The sequence below is a fragment of the Suricata suricatta genome, chromosome 5 (assembly GCF_006229205.1).
Source record: "Suricata suricatta isolate VVHF042 chromosome 5, meerkat_22Aug2017_6uvM2_HiC, whole genome shotgun sequence".
NCBI classification, from domain to species: domain Eukaryota; kingdom Metazoa; phylum Chordata; class Mammalia; order Carnivora; family Herpestidae; genus Suricata; species Suricata suricatta.
Window position 1 is genome coordinate 107,433,674 of NC_043704.1, and position 21,887 is coordinate 107,455,560.

The 21,887-nt window shown below is 35.3% G+C and overlaps 1 protein-coding gene across 1 annotated transcript in view; it reads right to left on the minus strand.

Annotated features, from left to right (window-relative positions):
* Positions 1-259: 259 nt before the first annotated feature.
* Positions 260-21,887, minus strand: part of MME (membrane metalloendopeptidase) — a 96,665-nt gene continuing 75,037 nt past the window's right edge. The window contains exons 17-23 of the mRNA XM_029940015.1: positions 19,261-19,319; positions 13,175-13,294; positions 10,526-10,659; positions 9,623-9,688; positions 8,512-8,607; positions 8,103-8,179; positions 260-2,319 (exon numbers count right to left, since the gene is read on the minus strand). Of these exons, the coding sequence (XP_029795875.1) occupies positions 2,220-2,319; positions 8,103-8,179; positions 8,512-8,607; positions 9,623-9,688; positions 10,526-10,659; positions 13,175-13,294; positions 19,261-19,319 (652 nt within the window). The 3' untranslated portion in view covers positions 260-2,219. The remainder of the gene's footprint in view (positions 2,320-8,102; positions 8,180-8,511; positions 8,608-9,622; positions 9,689-10,525; positions 10,660-13,174; positions 13,295-19,260; positions 19,320-21,887) is intronic.

Sequence of the window (21,887 nt, forward strand, 5' to 3'; positions counted from 1 at the left end):
GGGAGTTTGACATTTTAAAGAGTAGGGAATCTAGTGTCTTTTTATAATTTGTACTAGTTATCCTTCAGCTAGGATAGATATTAAATAATTCAAAGATAGTTGTTCTCTTTAGAACTGAACACTTCTATTGCTCCAGTTACCAATACTACTTTAAAGGGTTTTCAGTTTATTTTAAGGAAAGATACCCATAAGTATAGTTTGAATTATCCATGTTAACGGTGGTAGTGATGTAAGAAGAAAAGATAAGGATATCCATGGCTAGCTTAAAACTGTATTTTCAATATTTATAATAACTTTAGGAAATATCTGTGGAAATGAGCCCATTAAAATCTCAAGTTAAAAAAGTTGGTACCATTTGTAACAGCCCCAAACTGGAAACTACTCAAGTGCCTATCAACAATGGAATGGGTGAATGCAGGATCATCACACAACAGAATATTACTGAGCAATGGGAATGAAAGATCCACAGTCAAATGCAACAACACAGATGAATCTCAAATGTAATGCTGAGTGAAAGAAGCCAGATGCAAAAGAATACAACTCATTGATTAAAACTAACGTATGATGTTAAAAGTCAGGACGGTAGTAGTCCTTGGAGGAGTGAAGTGGTGGTTGAAAGAAGGGACTTGTAAGGCACTAGTAATGTCTTATTTCTTGAAGGTTCTGGTTACAGGGCTGTGTTCAGCAGGAGAAAGTTCACTGAACTGGGTGCACTTACGTGTTATGAAACTGTTGTGTTTGTTATATTTCAATAACTTTTTTTTAAAGGTCAATGGGCATCTTTCAAGATGCAGGAAAACCAAAACTCATATTGTGAACAGAAGTTCCCTCATTTTCATTTTTTTAGGAAAATTAAGGATATTGGAAGTTTGCCTCTTTTGTAAAATACTAATCAAGTAATGAAATAAACCAAAGTAGCCAAAAGGACAGGGAAAGAGAAGAACATGAAAGCCTCAAGAGATGAGGTCCTATCAGGGACAAAACAGTCCCCTCCCAGAACTCTTATATGAGTTAGGATTTTAGAAGCAGGTCTGTCTGAGGTGGGAAAGCCTCTCATTTACATTCAGAAATGCACTTTCCAAGGCTAGACAGCTGGCACAATAGGCTTAGTGAGTAATGGGCTCACAGTTTCAATTTATTATCAAAATATTTCCATCAGATGACAAACCTGAAAAGATAAAGAGATGCAAAGCTATATAGATGCCCTTTTATTGGAGCCACCTCAGAGACAGATTTTATTCTGAAAATTCTGATTGTAAACCACAGGTCTTATGTATCTTTGGACAACTGTCCAATGGCCATTTTTCATCTAGTGTGTGCTTAAAGCTTTTTATCAATATGATTTATAAGTTTAAAAATCTCAAATCTTCATCTGTACATCACTTTACAGATCTTGTTCATAACTGCCTGAAACTTTGATATTCAATGATTACCTATAATAATAATTACTTAGTCATAAATGTAATAATTAAATATAAAAATTATTATTTATACATTACTACAAATCTCTTAAAAAGATCAAGTTTTGAGAGGGAGAGAGAACAAGAAATTGCTTAGAAAATTGCAGGGAGCCTTAAGAATTTCAATATCAGTGAAAGCAGGTACAATGAAAAACAGTTTCAGACATTCATTTTAGCCCTAAGAGTAGTTTAAAATACAATGATCTCAGGATGAATAACTGATGATTGACAAAACTGGTTTAGAATTACATTAAGTCCCAAGGCCCCAGTATGTATAAGAATTCTTTGGAAGATTTTCGCAGGAGCATAAATGTTACAAATAAAAATAAAAATAAGTAATTAGGCGATGTGTTCTTAACTCTCATGCCACTGCTGTGCTTTTGGAGCCCACTGTATCCTTCAATCTCTTCTTTATCCCTTTGATTAGAAATCCCAGTCTACATGAAGTGGTTAACATTGTTTTCAAAAGATGACATCAAACTGGCAGATCATATGAGAAACAGAAATGAATGGTAATATCATAAAGTGTTATTTACACAGTGAGAAGTGATTGATTTGATAGACACCAGAACCCCCGCCTCCTCTCTCTAAAGTAGAGAGAGTAACCTAACTTCATTTCTAAATGATGCTCTCTCATCTCTGGTAACTACCCCCACATAATTACAGTGACCTCGGTAACCCATTTTCTCCTGGAGGGAGTTCCCAATTTTCCATGGTGCTGGCAAGGCTAGCCAAAGGCTACATTGCTTTTTCTGAAGATCACCAAACTCGGCATTTCTTTTCTGGATTCATGTATGAGTTCTTGCGGCAATGATAGGCCTCTGAAAATTCAGGGGAGTTCTGCAAAGTCCCAATAATTCTGTGAAACAAACCAAAGTCACCATTAGTATTTGATACTTATGTCCATAGCAGATAGGAAGAGCTCTACAGAATTTCTCTGTGTGGAGGGAATTTGAAACTTACAGTTTAAGAGAATAATAATAATAATAATAATAATAATAATAATAATAAAGAAACATAGAATGAGTTCATTATTCAATAACAGAATTTTTAAATGGACAGATAACAAAGCACAGAAATTAAGAGTACAGACTTTGAAGACAGTATGACTTGAATTCTGGTTGAAAGTTGTATCTATTTCATCTCTCTGTACTTCACTTTCCTTTTCTGTAAAATGCATATATTAATAGTACCTGCATCTTAAGGTTGTCAAGGGTATACATGTAAGGTAAGGTATACATGTTATAAAATAAATGAATAATTCATATTTGGAATTGCAGTTATTATAATGAAGAATTTGGTCAAAAATAAAATCATGAGTTTTCATTATCTTTTGGAAGGGCTCACACAATAACTTAAGTTTAACAGACTTTAAATAGGTATTTGTTGATTTGATTTAATAAGGAAGATAATTATTTTCCTTTTTTCCAAAAGAACTCCATACATATCAGAAACTGGATTCAGCCTGAGTAACTGGAAAGGGCTGGCAGAAAGTCAATTTCTTCTTATCTCTAATCCCAATGGGCAAAAACAACACTGTCCAACCCACTGTTGGCGCGGAGCAACATTTGAGGAGAGAGATAGGTCAGTACAATGATGCAGAGGTGATGTTTTCACATCAACCCCATACCAGCTCCTTCCCTTCACTTCCCACTGGGACAATCCCACCACACCTACCTTTGGGTGGGAGGAAGGGCAAGGAGGCAAACAGACTAGGGTGGTGGGAAGACCTCAAGTAAGTGACAAGACAGTATATTCTAATTACTGAGATCTCCTTACATGGCAGATGTGCTAAGTTGTTGGAAGCTATCTGAACTCACTGGTTGAGTGAAAATTGTTGGTGAGGGTATAGCAAGTTTGCACGGTCTTTTGCCCCCAGACAGCTACCAAAAACTACCCTCCTGTAACTTTTATTTCTGCTTGGGCATCAAACCTCGGAGTGCTTTGCTGATTAGTGTCAAGAGTGGCTTGTCCCCCTGCCCTGTCCTGAGGCATGATTGCACCTGGTCAGGGAAAAGATGAGTAAACTAGATACACCCTAATGCAACTAAGGCAAGCAACATATACTTTTCCTCCTAGCTGAACAATTAACTGATAACTGACTACTTTCTGGGCCTGGACATCTTTGTAAAAGCCCAATGCGGCTTGAACTCACAGACTGGGAGATCATGAGCTGACCTGAAGTAGGAAGTTTAACCAACTGGGCCACCCAGATGCCCCATTGCTTGTTTTAAATACATCTAGGAGACAGAGAGTTGAACATCAGATGACCAAGAAGACTACTCCTGCCTTAACTGGAGTTTTAAATTACTGAATGAGCTTTTTGCAATTAATTGGTCTTCTGACAATGCTTTGTTCCTTCTTTTAAATGAATGTCTTGTTTACAAGGTTGACTAGTTTCATTCATAAGTAAACTATCCAGTTTTTATCATTAACTGTTGTTGGTGATTTTGTTACAGTAAGGTCACATTGATCAGCTTATGCTTCACTATGTATTGACAAAGAAATAAATGCTGGAATAGACTCCCAGATCTGGTCTGAAGATTAACAAGTGCTAATAGGAATTCTACAAGGTTTACCAAAATCCAAACTGACATTTATAAAATATCAAAAACCAATGCTAATATTTAAGGCATATGGAGGAAATATTAGTATTTCAAAGAGGATTTAGCATATGCATACCAAATCATAGAATAATAGGGAACAAAATCACCATATTACTTGAAAATGTCTACATAAAACACCAGAAAGAGTACCTTACCAAAAGAGCTAGGAATTAACCTGTGGAAAAATTTCTGGCTTTCTTAGTAATGTTAGTTTTATAAAGTGCTCTTATATTCTGACTGGAAAACAATTATTGAGCAACTTAAGCATCTACTTAAAAAATGTTTTTCTTAAATATTTCTTTATTTTTGAAAGAGAGAGAGACAGTGTGTGAGCAGGGGAGGGGCAGAGAGAGAGGAAGACAGACTCCGAAGCAGGTTCCAGGCTCTGAGCTCTCAGCATAGAGCCTGACGTGGGGCTTGGGCTTGAACTCACGGACTGCAAGATCATGAGCCCAGCCTAAATTGTATGCTTAACTGAAAGAGCCATCCAGGTGCCCCTAAGCAAGTGAAGCATCTAAATTAGCACCTTCACTATTTAGGTAGCATATACATTGGTATCACTTTGTCCCTGTGGACTTGCTTTAAAACAAGTATCAGACCCTTTTAGATTGTTTAGAAATATTATTGAACAACTTTGGAAACACATCTGTAGTTTATATGGTAAATATTAGCATAAAAACCATTCTAAGTGACTGAAGATGGCTATGGAAAACTGAATTTCCAAAAAGAAGTCATTTAAATTGTGAGTTCAGTTTCTAGAACCTCAAGGAAAAATGATTTTGTTTTAAATACTGAAGTTTTAGAGGTTTGTGTAAAAGTACATAACACTTTAGTTAGGAAGAATAAAACAATTACAGCTCAGACCTAACAAACTGTTTTATAGATTCAGTTGCTATCAAGTATATTTTGCCTTTTGTTGTTAATACTGTGACTATTTAAGTGTAATCTTACAAAATCTCCCTCTATTTCAGAAATGTTTCTACACAACCCACTACACACAATTTTTTGAGAGCAATTCAGTGTCTATTAGTTTTTAAGTCTCTTTAAAAAATATGTTTTACTTTGTACAGCCAGGAAGCAGCTTGTTTCCAAAACTAAATGTAACCTCAAGCTTTTGCCAAGGAAATCCCTTTACCTCCAGAGAAAATAATAATTTCCTTGACAAAAGGTTGGCATTCCATTTACCCTTTAAAAAAAACCAAGACATACTTTTCTTGTTATAAGTGAAAAATAGTCACAGAGACATCTTTTGTACCAGAATAGAGAAAATGATAGTTACAATCAGTTTTACACATTTTATGATAAAGTAATATGTACTTTTACAGAGAGCAAATTTTACATATTTATAATAAAATTGTTTCAGTTTAAAATTGAAGGTAGAAAACAGTTACATATTTACCTACATATCATTTAACCAGTGATCAGTTATTGACATTCTGAACTTTGCAGACATAAGAAGTGAAAAAAGAGCCCTTGACTTTAGTCAATAAAAACTGTTTCACAGTCCATTTATTTACTTGTGGAAATTCTTATTCTGTTTATACCTTTCTTATCTAAAAATAATCCTAGTACTAATTTTCAAACATTTATATGTAACAGACATTTCTATATTAACATTAATCTCAAATGACTCTCATGAGAATTTGATATTCATTTTATATATCAAGAAATTAAGACACAGAGATTAAGTAACAGCTTGCAAATGGCAGAGTTATGGGTGGAACTCAAGTGTTTCTTACTTCAAAGTTTGCATCCATTTTTTTTTTTTTACAAGTATAAAGAATGGCTTTCTGACTTAATCAGAATAAAGGAATGAAATGGCAAAAAGGCAGGCAATGTAGTAACAGAAAAGAGAGTTAGAAAAGAAAAGCAAAAAAAATCCTAATAAAAAGCCAAAATTAAAAGTCAAAAAAGCACTACTGTGTCCCCATCAGTGGCACTGTATTGTAGGAATATGTAGCTCACCATACTAGCTTAAAAAAATTTTTTTTACATTTATTTTTTTTGAGAGACAGATTGTGAACAGGGGAGGGTCAGAGAGAGAAAGAGACACAGAATCCGAAGCAGGGTCCAGGCTCTGAGCTGTCAGCACAGAGCCTGATGTGGGGCTTGAACCCACAAACCGCAAGATCATGATCTGAGCCGAAGTCAGACGCTCAACCAACTGAGCCACCTAGCACTTCTCGCCACACTAGCTTTAACTAATAAGTGCTAAAATGCAAACTACTAGTATAACAATAGTCTGTGTCATTTAAAAAAAAAAGGCTAGGTTTTGTTGAGGATACAGTGTTAATAAGGCAATGGGGTAGAAAATACATTTTAAACAGAAATTTTAATCCAGTGGTTAAGATGAAAACATTAGCACTCAAGGGACACATTGTAGCTTGATAGCTACAAACTTTCAATTTGCAAGCCCCATGCTCTGAGGATGCCACGTGTATCAGGTACTACAATAATACTACTTAAATTCACTTAGGTTTCTATGGATATATGCTTTAGTTCATGGCTATATGGAGAAAAGTACTTTGACAGTTAGATTGTTATCAGGGTTGATGTGAGCTTAGAAACTGCTCTTTGTTGTCTTCAGAATTAGATTCCTGTATCTTTACTTCTGAAGACTTTAGGTAGGAAAAAGCAAATTCTAGAAATGAAAACAGTTACTTGGGTAAACCATCATTGGAATAGACCTACTGACTTTTGCTGCTCATTATCTAAAAAAAGAAGTTAATTTGAATATTTTAGCAAGACTGAATTTACCTTGGATGATAAACATAATGGCCATACAATAAACAGTTGCTGAGTGAATGAATTTTGAAAGAACTGTTAAGGCAAATACTAAATGATGGTGATTACAATGATGATATTAGAACAAGCTGAGTAAATTCTTTAATTTGTAAATGTGCTATTTTATTGTTTCATAATTGAATGTGGTTTTTTTCCCCAGGAGTGAATGATAGCGGCAGTATGTGTATGTCTATTTTAGGAGGGGCTTTTAAAACTCAGTCCCTTAGGGGCACCTGGGTGGCTCAGTCGGTTAAGCTTCTGGCTTCGGCTCAGGTCAGATCTCACGTTTGTGGGTTCGAGCCCCACGTCATGCTCTGTGCTGACAGCTAGCGCAGAGCCTGGAGCCTGCTTCCGGTTCTGTGTCTCCTTCTCTCTCTGCCCCTCCCCCTCTCATGCTCTGTCTCTCTCTGTATCAAAAATAAATAAAACATTAAAAAAATTTTTTTTAAAAACTCAGTTCCTTAATTCTCTTTTGTTCTCAAACTGTTTTCCAATCACTCTACAAAATCTGTAATTTGTTTTTCAGAGTTCCTGCCTGAGAAGTGTTGTTGATCAATAAATCAGTGATGAAGTGGTATCATATGTTGGAAGGGAGAGCATTAATAATTTAGTCCTAAATCGGATACATAGGGATCCAAGATTTAATACCGAAACACTGGTTAGAGTGATTCTCTTTCATTGTATTGATTTCTCTTAGATCTTCTGGTCTCGGAAGGACTTTAGATTTCTTCTAACCCAACTGTCCACTCTACAGAGCATTTTTCTCCAGCATGTTTGATGAGTTGTTCTCTGACCTCTGCTTCAAGGTGTTCTCTCCTGGAGCTCGGGGGCTAACTTGTTGTTGGACAGCCTTTAATTACCTCTAATTAAACCTCTAATTCTAATCAACCTCTAATTAAAAAACATTTCTCTTTATGTTGAATGGAAATCTTTCCTTAGAATGGCTACTCATTGGTGCTAGGCCTAAACTTTTCATAGCCTCTTAAAAATGTCTGTGCTAGCTTGAAATAGAGCCATTATCTTCAGGCAGCATCTTTGTTGATGTCCATCAAGCACTGAGCACAGGTCACTACATTCTGAAGATAATAGCAGTCAAGGCTATGCTCATGTAAACATGACATTAATCTTGCTTTGTTCTGTTGATTGCTTGTATTTCAAAATTGTGTAGTCAGAGTTAGAAAAAAACAATTTTCAAATTTAGAAGGAATGGCGTCAATATTGGGGCACCTGACTATTGTTCAAACCCACGTACCTGAAATTCCCTGGACTATGAACATCTGTTTTAATGGAGTTGACAGCATACTCTGGCCTGTAGGTCCCACACCACACCTAGGGATAGGAACAGGAAAAGGAGAGTAGCTGCTTAGGTTCAGTCTAAGATTATTTGTTTGGGCAGGCCAACTTCCTAGTGCAAAAATTAAATTGGAATTCTGCATTCTTCAACCATTTACTCTTCAAATAATTGTTCAGTGATAGGCAACCAGAAACATAATTATCATTAATATGATGTGATAGTCTGTTATAAACAATGTAAGTCAGTCAAGTCAAATGCTCTGCCATAACTGATTAAAACAAGAAAACTCAGAATGTACTATTTAACTTACTATGAAATTATAACTCAAAATGATTTTCATGTCTATCATTCAAAAAAGATACACTACCTGGGCAAAGTTCAAGAAGAATAGTTGTTTGTGATTTAGGTCAAGTCCAGGGAGTAATTTTTCTTCACCATTCTTTTTAACATAGTTTTGATAGGCCTAGGCAGTTAATGAAATAGAAACATGATGTTTGTAATTTTGAAATTTATTTACAAATCTTTGCAAAAGACCATGTAACCAAGTAATTACTCTTTTATATCAGGATCACCATAATAATATATCTATATATGGCAACCTACAACTGTTTCATGAACTAGAAAAAAACACAGAATTTATTTACAAATGCTCTGAAAATATCAATGATCAATAAATGTCAGTTGAATGAATGGATGATTCAAATAAATGATGAAAAACTTATCTAAATGTTATTCTATAGATAGGTTCAGCTAGTTGGAAGAATGGTTTGCCAAGGGAGTTTGTGATGGTTATATTTAACTCAGTGATTACTCTTAGCAAAAAGACTTTCATCAGACTTTGTTTAAATGATCATGGCCAAAGTAAAAGGATTCCTTAAGATTTCTTAAAAATTAGCGTCCAATGATTCTAAGCAGAAAGATGAGCAATTATTGTGGCCCCCTGGAATACCAGGAAAAATAGACAACTTCAGTTACATTAGGAAGAAGGAATTTAGGTTACTTGAACATCAAAAAAAGTTCTTAATTCTTAAGGATTTATGAACACTATTTAAAAATGTAGTTTTCCTCTACTAAATAAACTTGAGATTTACAGCATACTTTCTGAGATGTGTTACTTCCAATTTAATACACAGGAAAGTGATCAATTAGATAAGTAGAAGATATATTTCATTTCTTCCTCCTTGCCACTGACATAGATTTACTGAGTATTTCCTTTGAAAAGATGCTAGAAACACGGGAAAGACTTGATCCTGCTCCCTCCTGGGGAGCTCACAATACAGCAAAGGGAAGCTCATAACTGTACTACCCTTTTTGGTTAGCATACTTAAAATCCCTTATTTCCCCATGTATTTTTCTACTTTCTATTCATTGCTTACTTCATACATTATATGCATCTTTTGGAAAAGGCTTTTTACATCGATTAAATACAATAAATAAATACTCTAACCATTAAAATGGGAAACAATATTATTACTCACTCTGTATGCTTGGCCAATACCTCCATTATCAGCAATATTCTCTCCCAGTGTATTAATTCCATTGAGCTGTTAAAAAACAAAAGATGCCTAAAAATTCTTACCTGTATTTGGATCGTTAAGAAGGCATCAATAATGTACTTAAGATTAACTATATCTATTCCTCAAAAAGTTGAAAATAGAAATACCATATGATCCAATAATTTCACTACTGGGTATTTATCCAGGCAAAACAAAAACACTAAGTTGGAAAGATATATTTATGTAATGCAGCATTACAACAGCCAGGACACAGAAGCAATCTAAGTGTCTGTGGATAAGCAAATGGGTAAGGAAGAAGTGATACACATGTGCATGTGCACACACACGGGCACACACACAGCCCCCTCCACAGGAGTATTACACAGCCATAAAACCATTTGAGGCAACATGGATGGACCTAGAAGGTATTATGTTAAGTGAAATAAGTCAGACTGAGAAAGACAAATATCATATGATTCCATTCATAAATGGAATCTAAAAAAATGAATTAAAAATACCAGAACTATAACTATAGAGAACAAACTGATGGTTGCCGGAGGGGAAGGGGTTGGGGAATGGGCAAAATGGGTGAAGACAAGAGGATATGTAGGCTTCAAATTACAGAATGAATAAGGCACAGGAATTAAAAGCAGAACATAAGGAACACAGTCAGCGATTCTGTAATAACAAGGTCACGAGACAGACAGCAGCGACGCTTGGGAACACACCATGACGTATAAAATTGTCAGATCGCTAAGTTGTATACCTGAAACTAATGTAACATTATGTGTCCACTATATTCAAATAAAATAAGACATCAACAACAGCTACAATAAGAAAGATTAAATAGATCTAAAACTTTTGCTGAGAGTGCTGATAACACACGTGCTGCCCGCCGGCCAGGTCCCAGGAGAAGTTTCCATACTGGTACACCATGCACTGCGACTGGTCTTTAAAGTTATTTGCAGACTGTTGAGTCCACCAGTCCACCAGGTCTCCATCCTTGTTAAAATTTCTGCCTGTAATATAACGATTTAAGTAAAATGGGAACTCATCAGGCCAAGAATTACAGTAAGGTATCTTTAATTCAAAAGGCAAGGATCAAAACACCACTGAGTGCGAGAACCCTACGCCGGAGAGGTAATGAGGGAAACTGAGCCCTTTCTCGCCCTGCACTGACAAGGCCTGGGCTGCCAGGGCCTCTGCTGATGCGCCTTAGTGTTAACCCGGGCACTGCGCCCACTTCGCACCCCAGCCGAGGCCACCAGGTAAACCACTCCTGAAATTGTGCCTTGTTTCTCTGGGAGGGTTTTCATATTGACCAGTTAGTGTAATTTGATATTTTGAGATTTAAGAAGACCTCTATTTTTATTCTTCATTCATTTCGTATCTCAGACCCCTCATGAGACTTTGTGGACTCAGTTTCCCTCTACTCCAAGCACAAAGAAAGAGTTGCTTTCTTCCTGGAGCTTTCCCACTAACCCTAAATACATTGATCTTTCCCTTTTTTGAGCTGCAGCGGCATTTATTGTGTATCACGTTTTAAGATTTCATTTTATCATCCTTTTAAATAGTTACTTATGATGGAGTGAATAAGAAAAGGGCTACAAAGACAAGTTACTTGAACTCACATCCTGATTCCACTAGTTCCTAGCTTTTAACTTCAAGCAAGTCTACTTTTTTTTCCATTAAAAAATAGAAATGGTACAATTTATTACTTGTTCATAAGCTACAACACAGCCTGCTAAATACCTCTCCTTAAATTCCACCTCTATCCTACAATATGCTTGAGGTCCATGCAAAAAAGTAGCTACCTTTTATGTAGGAAATGGATGATTAAATCTTTGGTGTTGTAAAAGCAACTTCATTTAAACATAACCACCCCCACCACCAAAAGAAGAAGAGGGGGGGAAAAAAAGTAAAGAAAATAATAAGGGAAAAACCCAAGACACACTTCCTATGGGAAAAAAAAACCAGCGTGTAATTTCTGCCCTTGATGGAATGTATTAAATAAGCAAACACCTCAACAAGGAAAACAAGTACTACAATGTAAAAATATTAAAAAAAGAAAACCCTTTCACATGCATAAATGAAAGATTGCACATAAAGATTGTATCATGTATCTTGAATGTATCATAGATAAGCTGCTATATAACGATTGCCACTTCAGATAGCTGTGAAATTAGGTGATTAACTAGTTGTTACTTAACCTTCTAATTTCTGTATAAGTCTAATTACATGAAACAGAAGTTGGTGTTTTGATTTTTTACTTTGCTTTTCTGTTTGGAGTGTCATTGTAACTACTGTATTGTAAATGATGGAAAATAATGGCATATGTTAAAAAATATGAAACTTTATAAAGTAAAAAAAAGTAAAATAAGATTTCAAAAAAATTTAAATAAACATTTAAAATAAAAAAATAAAAAAATAAATTAACCTAAATAAAGTGGATACACATTTAGTTTCTGCAAAGGGCAAAATTTTCCTTTATAATAAAAGAATTTTTAAAAAGCTGTAAGAATTACAATAAAATGAAATATTCAAAAACAATAAGATTCAGGTATTTCATCTTTAAGCAAATCGTAGCAGAATTTTACCAAATGTAAGAGTATAAATGGTAATGGTTATGAAATGAGAATCACAAAGTACTTTTTCTAAAACATTCTAATGGACAAGGGTCAACGTATTAACTCTTGGTACTAGATCTTACAATATGTACTTTAAAATTTTGATATTTCCATTTAATCTCTGTAATAAATACATGTGTAAGTTATCAAAAGGATACAAGTATGGGAAATTCATTTCTGATATTTAACTTGGCTAACTGTACCTTAGTGTGGGCAATGAAAAATAAAGTGTAAGTCAACAAATTTTTGCTTAATTAATTTTATGTATTGGTGTGTCAAAATTATACCCTTGTGAACCAAGGAGATATACCCATACTTACAATTCTTCAGATGAATTAATTCTTTACTAAAAGTGTGAACAGATTTATGCTCAATATAATTTCTAAAGGGTTGAATGATTTTACTCTGAGAAATCATTCATGATTTAATTCTGAGAAATCTTATGCATTGGATTGTATATGCTTTCTATATATTATGAAGCTATCATTTCTCTTTAGATATTTTGTAATACCTGTTGAATGATGTGAATGAATAAATGAAGAAAGGAATTTTCAAAAAAAATAGAAATGGTACTAGTATCTACCTATGAAATTACCGGATAGTTGAGTTGAGTTAATAGACACTTTCATGAAATAAGACCAAACATTTATCATTAGTTGACAAATATCAGTGCCTTCTCAATGTGAATATTTGTGTTATTCTGTCAGAGTGGAAAGCACACATTCTTACCTCACTACTAGAAATTTCTGATCTTCCTAAGCAACAATTTAAAAGGAATACTAAAAGTATGATTATTGGCCAATGATACACTGATGAATAAATGTGTTCTTGTATTGATAAAGTATAACTCTTAATCAGGTTTATTAGGAGCTATCTCAACCAAAAGAAAGTGTCCACTTCACTTTACCATTGTCATCGAAGCCATGAGTGATTTCGTGTCCTATGACCATGCCGATGCCCCCATAGTTCAATGAGTTAGACTGCTGAGCGCTGAAGAAGGGTGGCTGCAGAATGCCAGCTGGGAAGACTACAGAGAAAGAAGATGGTTGATTATTGGCATTATTCTGTGGTGGCAGGCCTGGGGCTGGCTTTCTGCCTGCTAAGCTATTTTCCAGTATGTCAGTTTCTCTTAATTGTATATAAAAATCTTCTGTGATGAAACAAATGTAGGTCTTTTATTATTGATGACAACAGAGAGAGTTCATCCTAAAGCAGCACTGTAATCTATGATTTATAATTACTACTCACTTTACAAACTTTGCTAAGATTGTTTTTTGCTATAAAGAGTTTAGAGCAAGGGGAAATTATCATCATTCAGTAAAAGGTGAAAGATTTATGCGATCTGAAGAGAAACCAGAGTATTATCATCTTCATTCAGAAAGTCTTTTCCCCACTGCAAATATTTGGGAGAAACAGTTATTTAATAACACAAATATTACTTTTAATGTCATCTATAACATTTTATTCATCTACAATAGCTTGTTAAGTAAACAGAATTACTCAATCAAAGGCATCCTCCAATTACGTTGCTCTATTTTATTTTTAACAAGGCATCTATGGTGGTTTATTTTCTTCTTTTTGGTGCTTGTCCTTCTTTTTCTTATCGCTCTCACCTGATCTAGCATTTCAAATATCTGTCCTTTGAGAGCAGAGATTTGTGGGTCTGGAGGTACATTTGTCTCTTTATTTGTTGAGTCCATTATCTCCAGCACCTAAAACTAGCAAGGTGCCTGGAACATAACAAATGCTTAAGAAGTACGTTGAATAGGTGAATAATCAATGATGAATGAATAAATGAATTTACTAAAGACTTAACTAAATAAATAACATATTTTTTATGTCTATCCTGACATGTACATTAACTTGCTACCTTTCTATACTTAGATGTCTTACAAACTTTAAATTTCATGTGTCAAACATCAAACCCATTATTTTCCCTTCTAATCCATCATTCTCTTGACTTTATTTCTGTTAATGGCATTTTAAAGGTCTCAATAATCTGACATTAACATTTTGTATTTATCTTAGATGCCCCTCTCTCTCTCTTTATATATGTCTATTTTACAAAGTCTTACATAGTCTACTTAGGAAAAGACTAGGTCATGTACCTTCCTTCCAGGAGCATCTCTTCTGTTTATCTCCTCCTATCAGTCTTATTGCCACTATCCTACTTCATATTAACATTCCTTGTCTTAAGAATTATTTAATTTCCGTGGGGCACCTGGGTGGCTCAGTTGGCTAAGTGACCAACTTCAGTGCAGATCATGAGCTCATGGTCTGTGAGTTTGAGCCCTGAGTTGGGCTCTGTGCTGATAGCTCAGAGCCTGGAGCCTGCTTCAGATCCTGTGTCTTCCTCTCTTTCTCTCTGCCCCTTCCTGGCTCATGCTCTGTTCCTCAAAAATAAATAAACATTAAGAAAAATATTTTTAAAAATTATTTAATTTCCTATTTGACCTTTCTACTTCCTGTCTCAACCTACTATAATCTATCCTAAATCTAATACATTCTGTAGCTAGATTAAAATGCAACTCTGGTCATTATCTAAACTTCCCTGTGAAAAATCCTTGGATAGCTTTGGTGCTTTCTAACTAAATACGGCATCTTCTCCCAGGCCTTTGCCCCCATGGTCCTCTCCAACTTCATCTCCCTCATGTCCTTCCCTTCCTCATAATGCTCATAGCTTAGCAATTTCATCTTACATGTTTTAAATTCTCATATTTACTGAATTATGTTCTGTAATAATAATAAAATAGTAAAAAGACTCTTTGATATCAACACCTATTGCATGCAAAGCCTTGGGTGAGTGCTATGTGGGTTTCTAGGAACACTCAAAAGAAGGGTCCTGACCTTAAGCAATCTAAGACCTAGTTACACAGAGTAGCAAATGTTGGGTTTTTTGTCTTTTGGGTGGGGAAATAGGATATAGCCTTGCATAGATTTCAAGGATAAATATTAGATATTTACAGAGGAGACTTTAAAAATACACTGGACAAGTTAAGTGCTCCTTTAAAAAATCTGGAAAGTTGTCATAACATCCAAAATGACAAAATAATTAGAAAATAAATACTTCTGTCCTTGGAGAATTTTGTTGAAAGTTATACCTCACATGTAGCTGCCTGAGTTATCAACAGCACCAAGAAATTATTTTTAGCTTGAAGTATTAAAATTATGTGCAGTACTTTATTAACTTAAAGTGAATACTATCTTCCACACTATGTACTTTGATTAAAACCCACCCATTATATAAAATGTTCTTATGAAATGTGCTATCAAGACTAAACATTAACTGTAAAGATCTTGCTACTTTAATTGTACCTTAATATGTCATTCTTTAGGTAAGTGATAAGATTTTTATGGCTCATATTAAACACATCAACTTTGCAAATTATGATTTCTCCTTTTACACCATCAGCTAAATCTCAATGATGAGGCTTTTCCCCATTAGCCTATCGCTATTACTAGTAGACTTTATATCTGTTGATAATAACTAACTGCTTAGTTGTACATTTTTTACATTCATGATTGTCAACTAGTTAACTAGATGAGTCATTGGTTCATGAAACAAAAAAATGGTGTTTCTCCCTACCTCCCATGCATTTGCTTACCTGGTTTATTTTTTTTTAAGGCTGCAAGCAATTTAATTTTAGAATCTCTGGTATAAAGCTTGATGACATCAGGTAAAATCAATTTTGAGTGTGAAAAATTTAAGTATTATTTTTTATGTTAAATGAAATATCAATATGTTTGGAAATATTTGCTCTTAATTTTCAGGTCTGAAAATGAGATTCCTAAGAACAAGTAAGTTAACTTTAGAAAACGTATTATTTCAAGGTCATCCTACACCACCCAGGTTGAATATACTAAATAATCCATGGGAGGTTTCTGGAGCTCTATGGGACAAATGTGTGGCGAATAAGAACCAGTGAATTAAGCACTTTCAGTATGCCTTCCTGTCTGGGAAGTTGATTTTTTTTAATTGATGTGAACTGGCTGGGGTACATAAGACTTAGAATATAGTCTACCTGTGTGAGTTAGAACAAAAAGTGCTTGGAGTGGAATTAAAAAGAAGAAATTATTAATATGAATAACTCCCTAAATGATAATAAAGCAAGTTCTTTTTTATCATAATATAAAAAGGCTAATCTCATGAGAAATTATATGTGATCTAATTTAAGGTATTTGTGTGAGGTAGGAGGGTCATTTATGAGGCACATGCTATCCTATACCAATTCTAATTTTGTAATGCGTAATACTAACATCAAAAGTTGTATATATATGTATGTACACACACACACACATGCACACACACACACACACACACACACACACACACTTCTATCTAGAAGAAAGACGGAGGTCTGGATTTTCAATCTTTAAAAAATTTTTGTTAACGTTTATTCATTTTTGAGAGACAGAGAGAGACAGACCGTGAGTGGGCAAGGAGCAGAGAGAGAAGGAGATACAAAATCCAAAGCAGACTGGCTCTGAGTTGTCAACACAGAGCCTAATGCGGGACTTGAACTCACAGATCGCTAGGTCATGACCTGAGCTGAACTGGATGCTTACGTGATTAAGCCACCTAGGGACTCCTTCAATTATTTTTAGTTAAAACAATTCCCACCTTGAAGATTTAAATGAATTGTCAAAGAAAAAACACATGTCAAAGATTTCTCCTCTTGCATGACACTTTCCCTTCCTCTGAACTGCTGTTATTAGAAAACAAGCATATGAAACGATGTCAACAATTTTTCAGTTTGAATTTCTATCTGGTGAATTTATCTTGAGAATCCTTAGAAGGTCTTTCTTATTAAGAATGCTTATTGTAGCCAACTCTTGATTATTCAGAGGATAACTGACTACTTTGTGAAATGTTGTCACCTTTACCTTCTTTTTCCTTTTGCTGTGTGCTTCTTTGGTTTAAGGGTATTAAATTCAAATTGAGAACATTCTCCAGTCTTCTCTGCTCAGGGAATCTCTGAAGTGAACCAATTTTGAGCTACCTCCAGGGATATGGGGTAAATATGGATGATCATGCCAGAGTGGTTCTACAAAGGGTATGTATGGGTCTTCTTGTTGGAATGAACCAGCACCATGTCTGATAGGATCCAGGGACCTTCCTGAGCTGGATTAAAACAAAGCTGTATCTTTTAGTTTACTCAAATACAGAATGAAGTCCAGGCTGCCTCGTTTTGCCTTGAAATTCCATAAAAGCTCATATTCCTGTTTAAGTCCAAGTCTATAATGAACTAGATCTTATACTCACAGAACTAGTTAATATCAAAAAGAGGTCTTCAAAATGAAGGCTTTCCACGGGGCGCCTGGGTGGCTCAGTCAGTTAAGCGTCCGACTTCGGCTCAGGTCATGATCTCATGGTTGTGAGATTAAGCCCTGCATTGGACTCTACAAGGAGCATAGAACCTGCTTGGGATTCTCTCTCTCCCTATCTCTCTGCCCCACCCCCACTGGCTCCACTTGTTCATGTGCTCTCTCTCTCGCTCTCTCTCTCTCTCTCAAAATAAATAAATAAATTTAAAAAAACACAAAAGAAAACAAAAGCACCCACACAACTTTTCTGATTATTTTATATAATTAATTTTCATGTCATTTACCAAACTAAATTATAGATGGTTAATGATTTACCCCCAAAATAAAGACCATAAACACACCAGAAGAAAATGTAATTTCTTAATTTAACTCTTCCTTGGTTTAAAAGCAATAGAAAAAGGTATAATCCAACTTTAAAACAAAATCAGGGCTATAATTTCTTTTAAAGTTTGTTTTTTAACCAATGGTAAAGATCTTGCAGGATATCCCACCATTCCTAATCTAATTTGTAACAGAATTCAAGAAAAATAAGGTTTAGGGCATGAGATTTTATTTTAAAATAATGCTGAAACTGTCTGCTCTCTTGATTCTTGACCACATTTAGAAATGAAGAGCTAGAGGAAGTACACCTGGAGAAGCTGGCTGCACTGTTGGCTTAGCACACCTCTGGCAGAAGTGAATCTGTTGGATGCCTTTCTACATATTTAAAACCCTTGGGGAGAGAGAGGGACACAAACCAGCAGAGACTATTGAATACTGAAAACGAACCCGAGGGCTGAAGGGGGAGGGGGAGAGGAGAAGGGGGTGATGGCCATGGAGGGGGCACTTGTGGGGAAAAGCACTGGGTGTTATATGGAAACCAATTTGACAACAATATTTAAAAAAAAAGCAACACAAAAAAATAAAAATACAAAATAAAACCCTTGGGGGGAAAATGGGTTTGTTTATGTAGTATTGAAGAAAAAGCTTAAAGATCTCAAAGTCTTCCCAGGAAAAAAATTATATCTCTTTGTTATATTCAGTCATTTACTTATTCATTATATTACTCACTCATGTATTCATTTCTATACAAATTCCTATAATAATACTATTGGTGAACATACTCATTTTTTTCTTTTTTGATTAAAAGTACTTAAGCAAATATAATTTCACATGGTTCAACCTAATATAACTGAATTTTCAACTTTCTGAGACCTTTGGAGTCTTCTAGAAAAATGGTGACACAGATCAGGACCATCCCCACCAGAGCTAGCATACATAATTGCCAGGAGAATGGGATTGCTGCAAAGCTGGTTCATGGAAACTTAAACTTATGCTGATGCTTAGAAAGTTCTAAAGTCGGTATAACTTTACAGAGACATGAGAGACATTTAAAAGTATTCAGAAATAAAATAAAAGTACTTAGGCATAAGATAAACCATTTAGCCATAGATGAGAACATTGCAAAAGAAAGCAAACCACTTAATGTAATTTGTACTAACTTAAAAATTTGCTCTCACAGTGAAAAGAGGGACATGGATGCATTTATTTTCAAGGAGTATTATTCAATAAGTCAATAACACAGCCTCTGCTCTGCTTTTAGGGGAGTGCTTTCAATTGGTCAGGCAATTCACTAAAAGCTGGTACCGATGGAGAAATATTAAAGGATTATTTAGGAATAGACCTTACCTATCTGATTTCTGCCTGAAGAATAAAATGCATTGACTACAGCTGCTCCGCTTATCCACCTATGGAAAACATAAGAACGCATTACAAATTATTATTATTATAGTATTATTATACTATTATTATCTGATTCAGTCTGCTCAACCCAGTAAAAGCATTACTACTACTCCGAGAGAAGCCTTAACGTTCTGTTTGAAATATGATCAACAAGTTACAATTAGTTCACCACGTGAGACAGCTCATTTGAACATATTTCTACTTTCTGAAAAACCAGAATATATCACAGCTTATTTCATCTGTGTGGATTTTGTGGGGGCATCACACAGTACCGGACCTATTCAGATGTGCCTTTTGGGAAATTGCAATGGATGAACATTACATGCAAGTATGTTTACCTTTATGTTCCTGATACTAGGTCACTATACCAACAGTTCTGGAGCCATTGAGAGAATACTGAGGTATAAGTTGTTGAAACTTCACACTCAAATATATTTAAATGTTTTAAATCTCCTAGCTTATTTTGAAACTAAGATATCCCGTTCTCAGGTAGGTAGTTTCAGGTACTCTGCCTCTGATTACTGCCATTTAAATTATTTTTAAAATGAAGCATTCCAGCTAATTGAGCAAAGGCAGATTTTTGGATAATGACTGCAAGGTGAAATCCAGGTGGTGCTTAAGTGGATTTGTCTCTGTATACCATGACTTAGTCTCCATACGGAATTTAGAGATTTTATAAAATACAATTCCTGACTTCAGGAGACTAGTTTAGTTGAAGAGATAAAAAAAGAAGCACAAATTACCTTAAGACTAAATGAGAAAATGAAAAAAAAATAGCTCACAGACAATAATTTAAGAGCAGAATTAAGCTAAAGAACAGGTGCCAACGTTCCCATGTCTTTCTGCTCAGATGTTATGAAAACCACATGACAGTAATCATTGTTGGGGGCACCTGGGTGGCTCAGTCACTTAAGGATCCAACTCTTGGTTTTGGCTCAGGTTATGATCTCACAGTTTGTGAAATTAAGCCCCATGTCGGGCTCTGCAATGACAGTACTGAGCCTGCTTCGGGTTCTCTCTCTCTCTCTCTCTCTCTCCCCCCCCACCGCCCCTCCCCTGCTTGTGCATGTGCTCTCTCTCTCTCAAAATAAATAAATAAACATTAAAAGAATCCAGGGGCACCTGGGTGACATAGTCGGTTAAGCGTCCGACTTCAGCCCAGGTCACGATCTCAGTTTGTGGGTTCAAGCCCCACTTCAGGCTCTGTCCTGGCAGCTCAGAGCCTGGAGCCTGCTTCAGATTTTGTGTCTCCCTCTCTCTCTATTCCTCCCCTGCTCATGTTCTCTCTCTCTCTCAGAAATAAATAAACATTAAAAAAACTTAAAAAAAGAACCCAATAATCATGGTTAGAATATTACTCAGGTCTAAAAAGGAATGAAATCGTGCCATTTGTGGCAATAGGGATGAACCTAGAGGGTATTATGCTCAGTGAAAGATGTTAGGCAGAAAGAGACAGATGTCACATGATTTCACTTATATGTGGAATCTAAAACCACAAAACAAACAAACAGACAAAAATCGAAAACAGACCCCATAAATACAGAGAAAGAACTGATGATTTCCAGATGTGAGGGGAATGGGGGGGATGGGAAAAATGGGTGGAGGAGAGTGGGAGGTACAGGCTTCCAGTTATGAAACCTGTACCTGGAATGAATGTCCCAGGATGAAAGGTACAGCATAGGGAATATAAACAACCGTATTATAATAGCATTGTCTGGTGACAGATGGTAGCTACACCTGTGAGAACAGCATACTGTATAGAGTTGTCGAATCACTATATCATGCCCCTGAAACTAATGTAACACTGTATGTCAACTACACTTCAATAAATAAAAAACAAAATGATTGTTCAGCACTTTTTTTGCAACGGGAGTAATATTCCCATCTTAAAAGGACTGTTATATAAATAAATAGTCATTGAATAATAGATAATGCTTATTTCAGATAACCCCTTAAATGTCAGCACACACACATACACTCAAGACAGTCATATATTATTAGCTAATGGTTTCACTGTAGTTATGCCATGTTCAGGGCAGCAATTAGTATGGCAATTATTATCCTACTCAAGGAAGGAGTTTATAGTAATTAGTACAATGAGGTTAAATCAGAACTGTTTCCAGACCCCGCTTACTGCAAGGTAAGCAGTACAAAGTCAGCTGTCCAAATCAACATTTTGGCTACAATTTCAGTAACTATTGTGGGATGTCAGATGTGAGTTCCTATTTTGATCTCTTAAAAAGAACTGAGTGAAAGCCATATATAACTGTCTGATAAATTCTAATTAAGTATGAGCTTTATCTCCAATAACATGACTCAGATGTTCATAGAAAAAAAATTGGGAAATTAAAAAAAAATCCAGATAACACTTCTGTGAATTTTTCTTTAGAAAGAAAATAAATCTGAAGATGGAGGGGGGACGGTTGATCAATGTTTTTGTAGTTTGATGTCATTTTAAGTAGAGAAAAACATTTTCAAACAGGATGGTGTGACTAATATATCAGTTTTTCCTAATTTCATCATAGGTGAGTCATCAGTATTTTAATTTCTTGCAGGCTGAGGATTATAAGCAA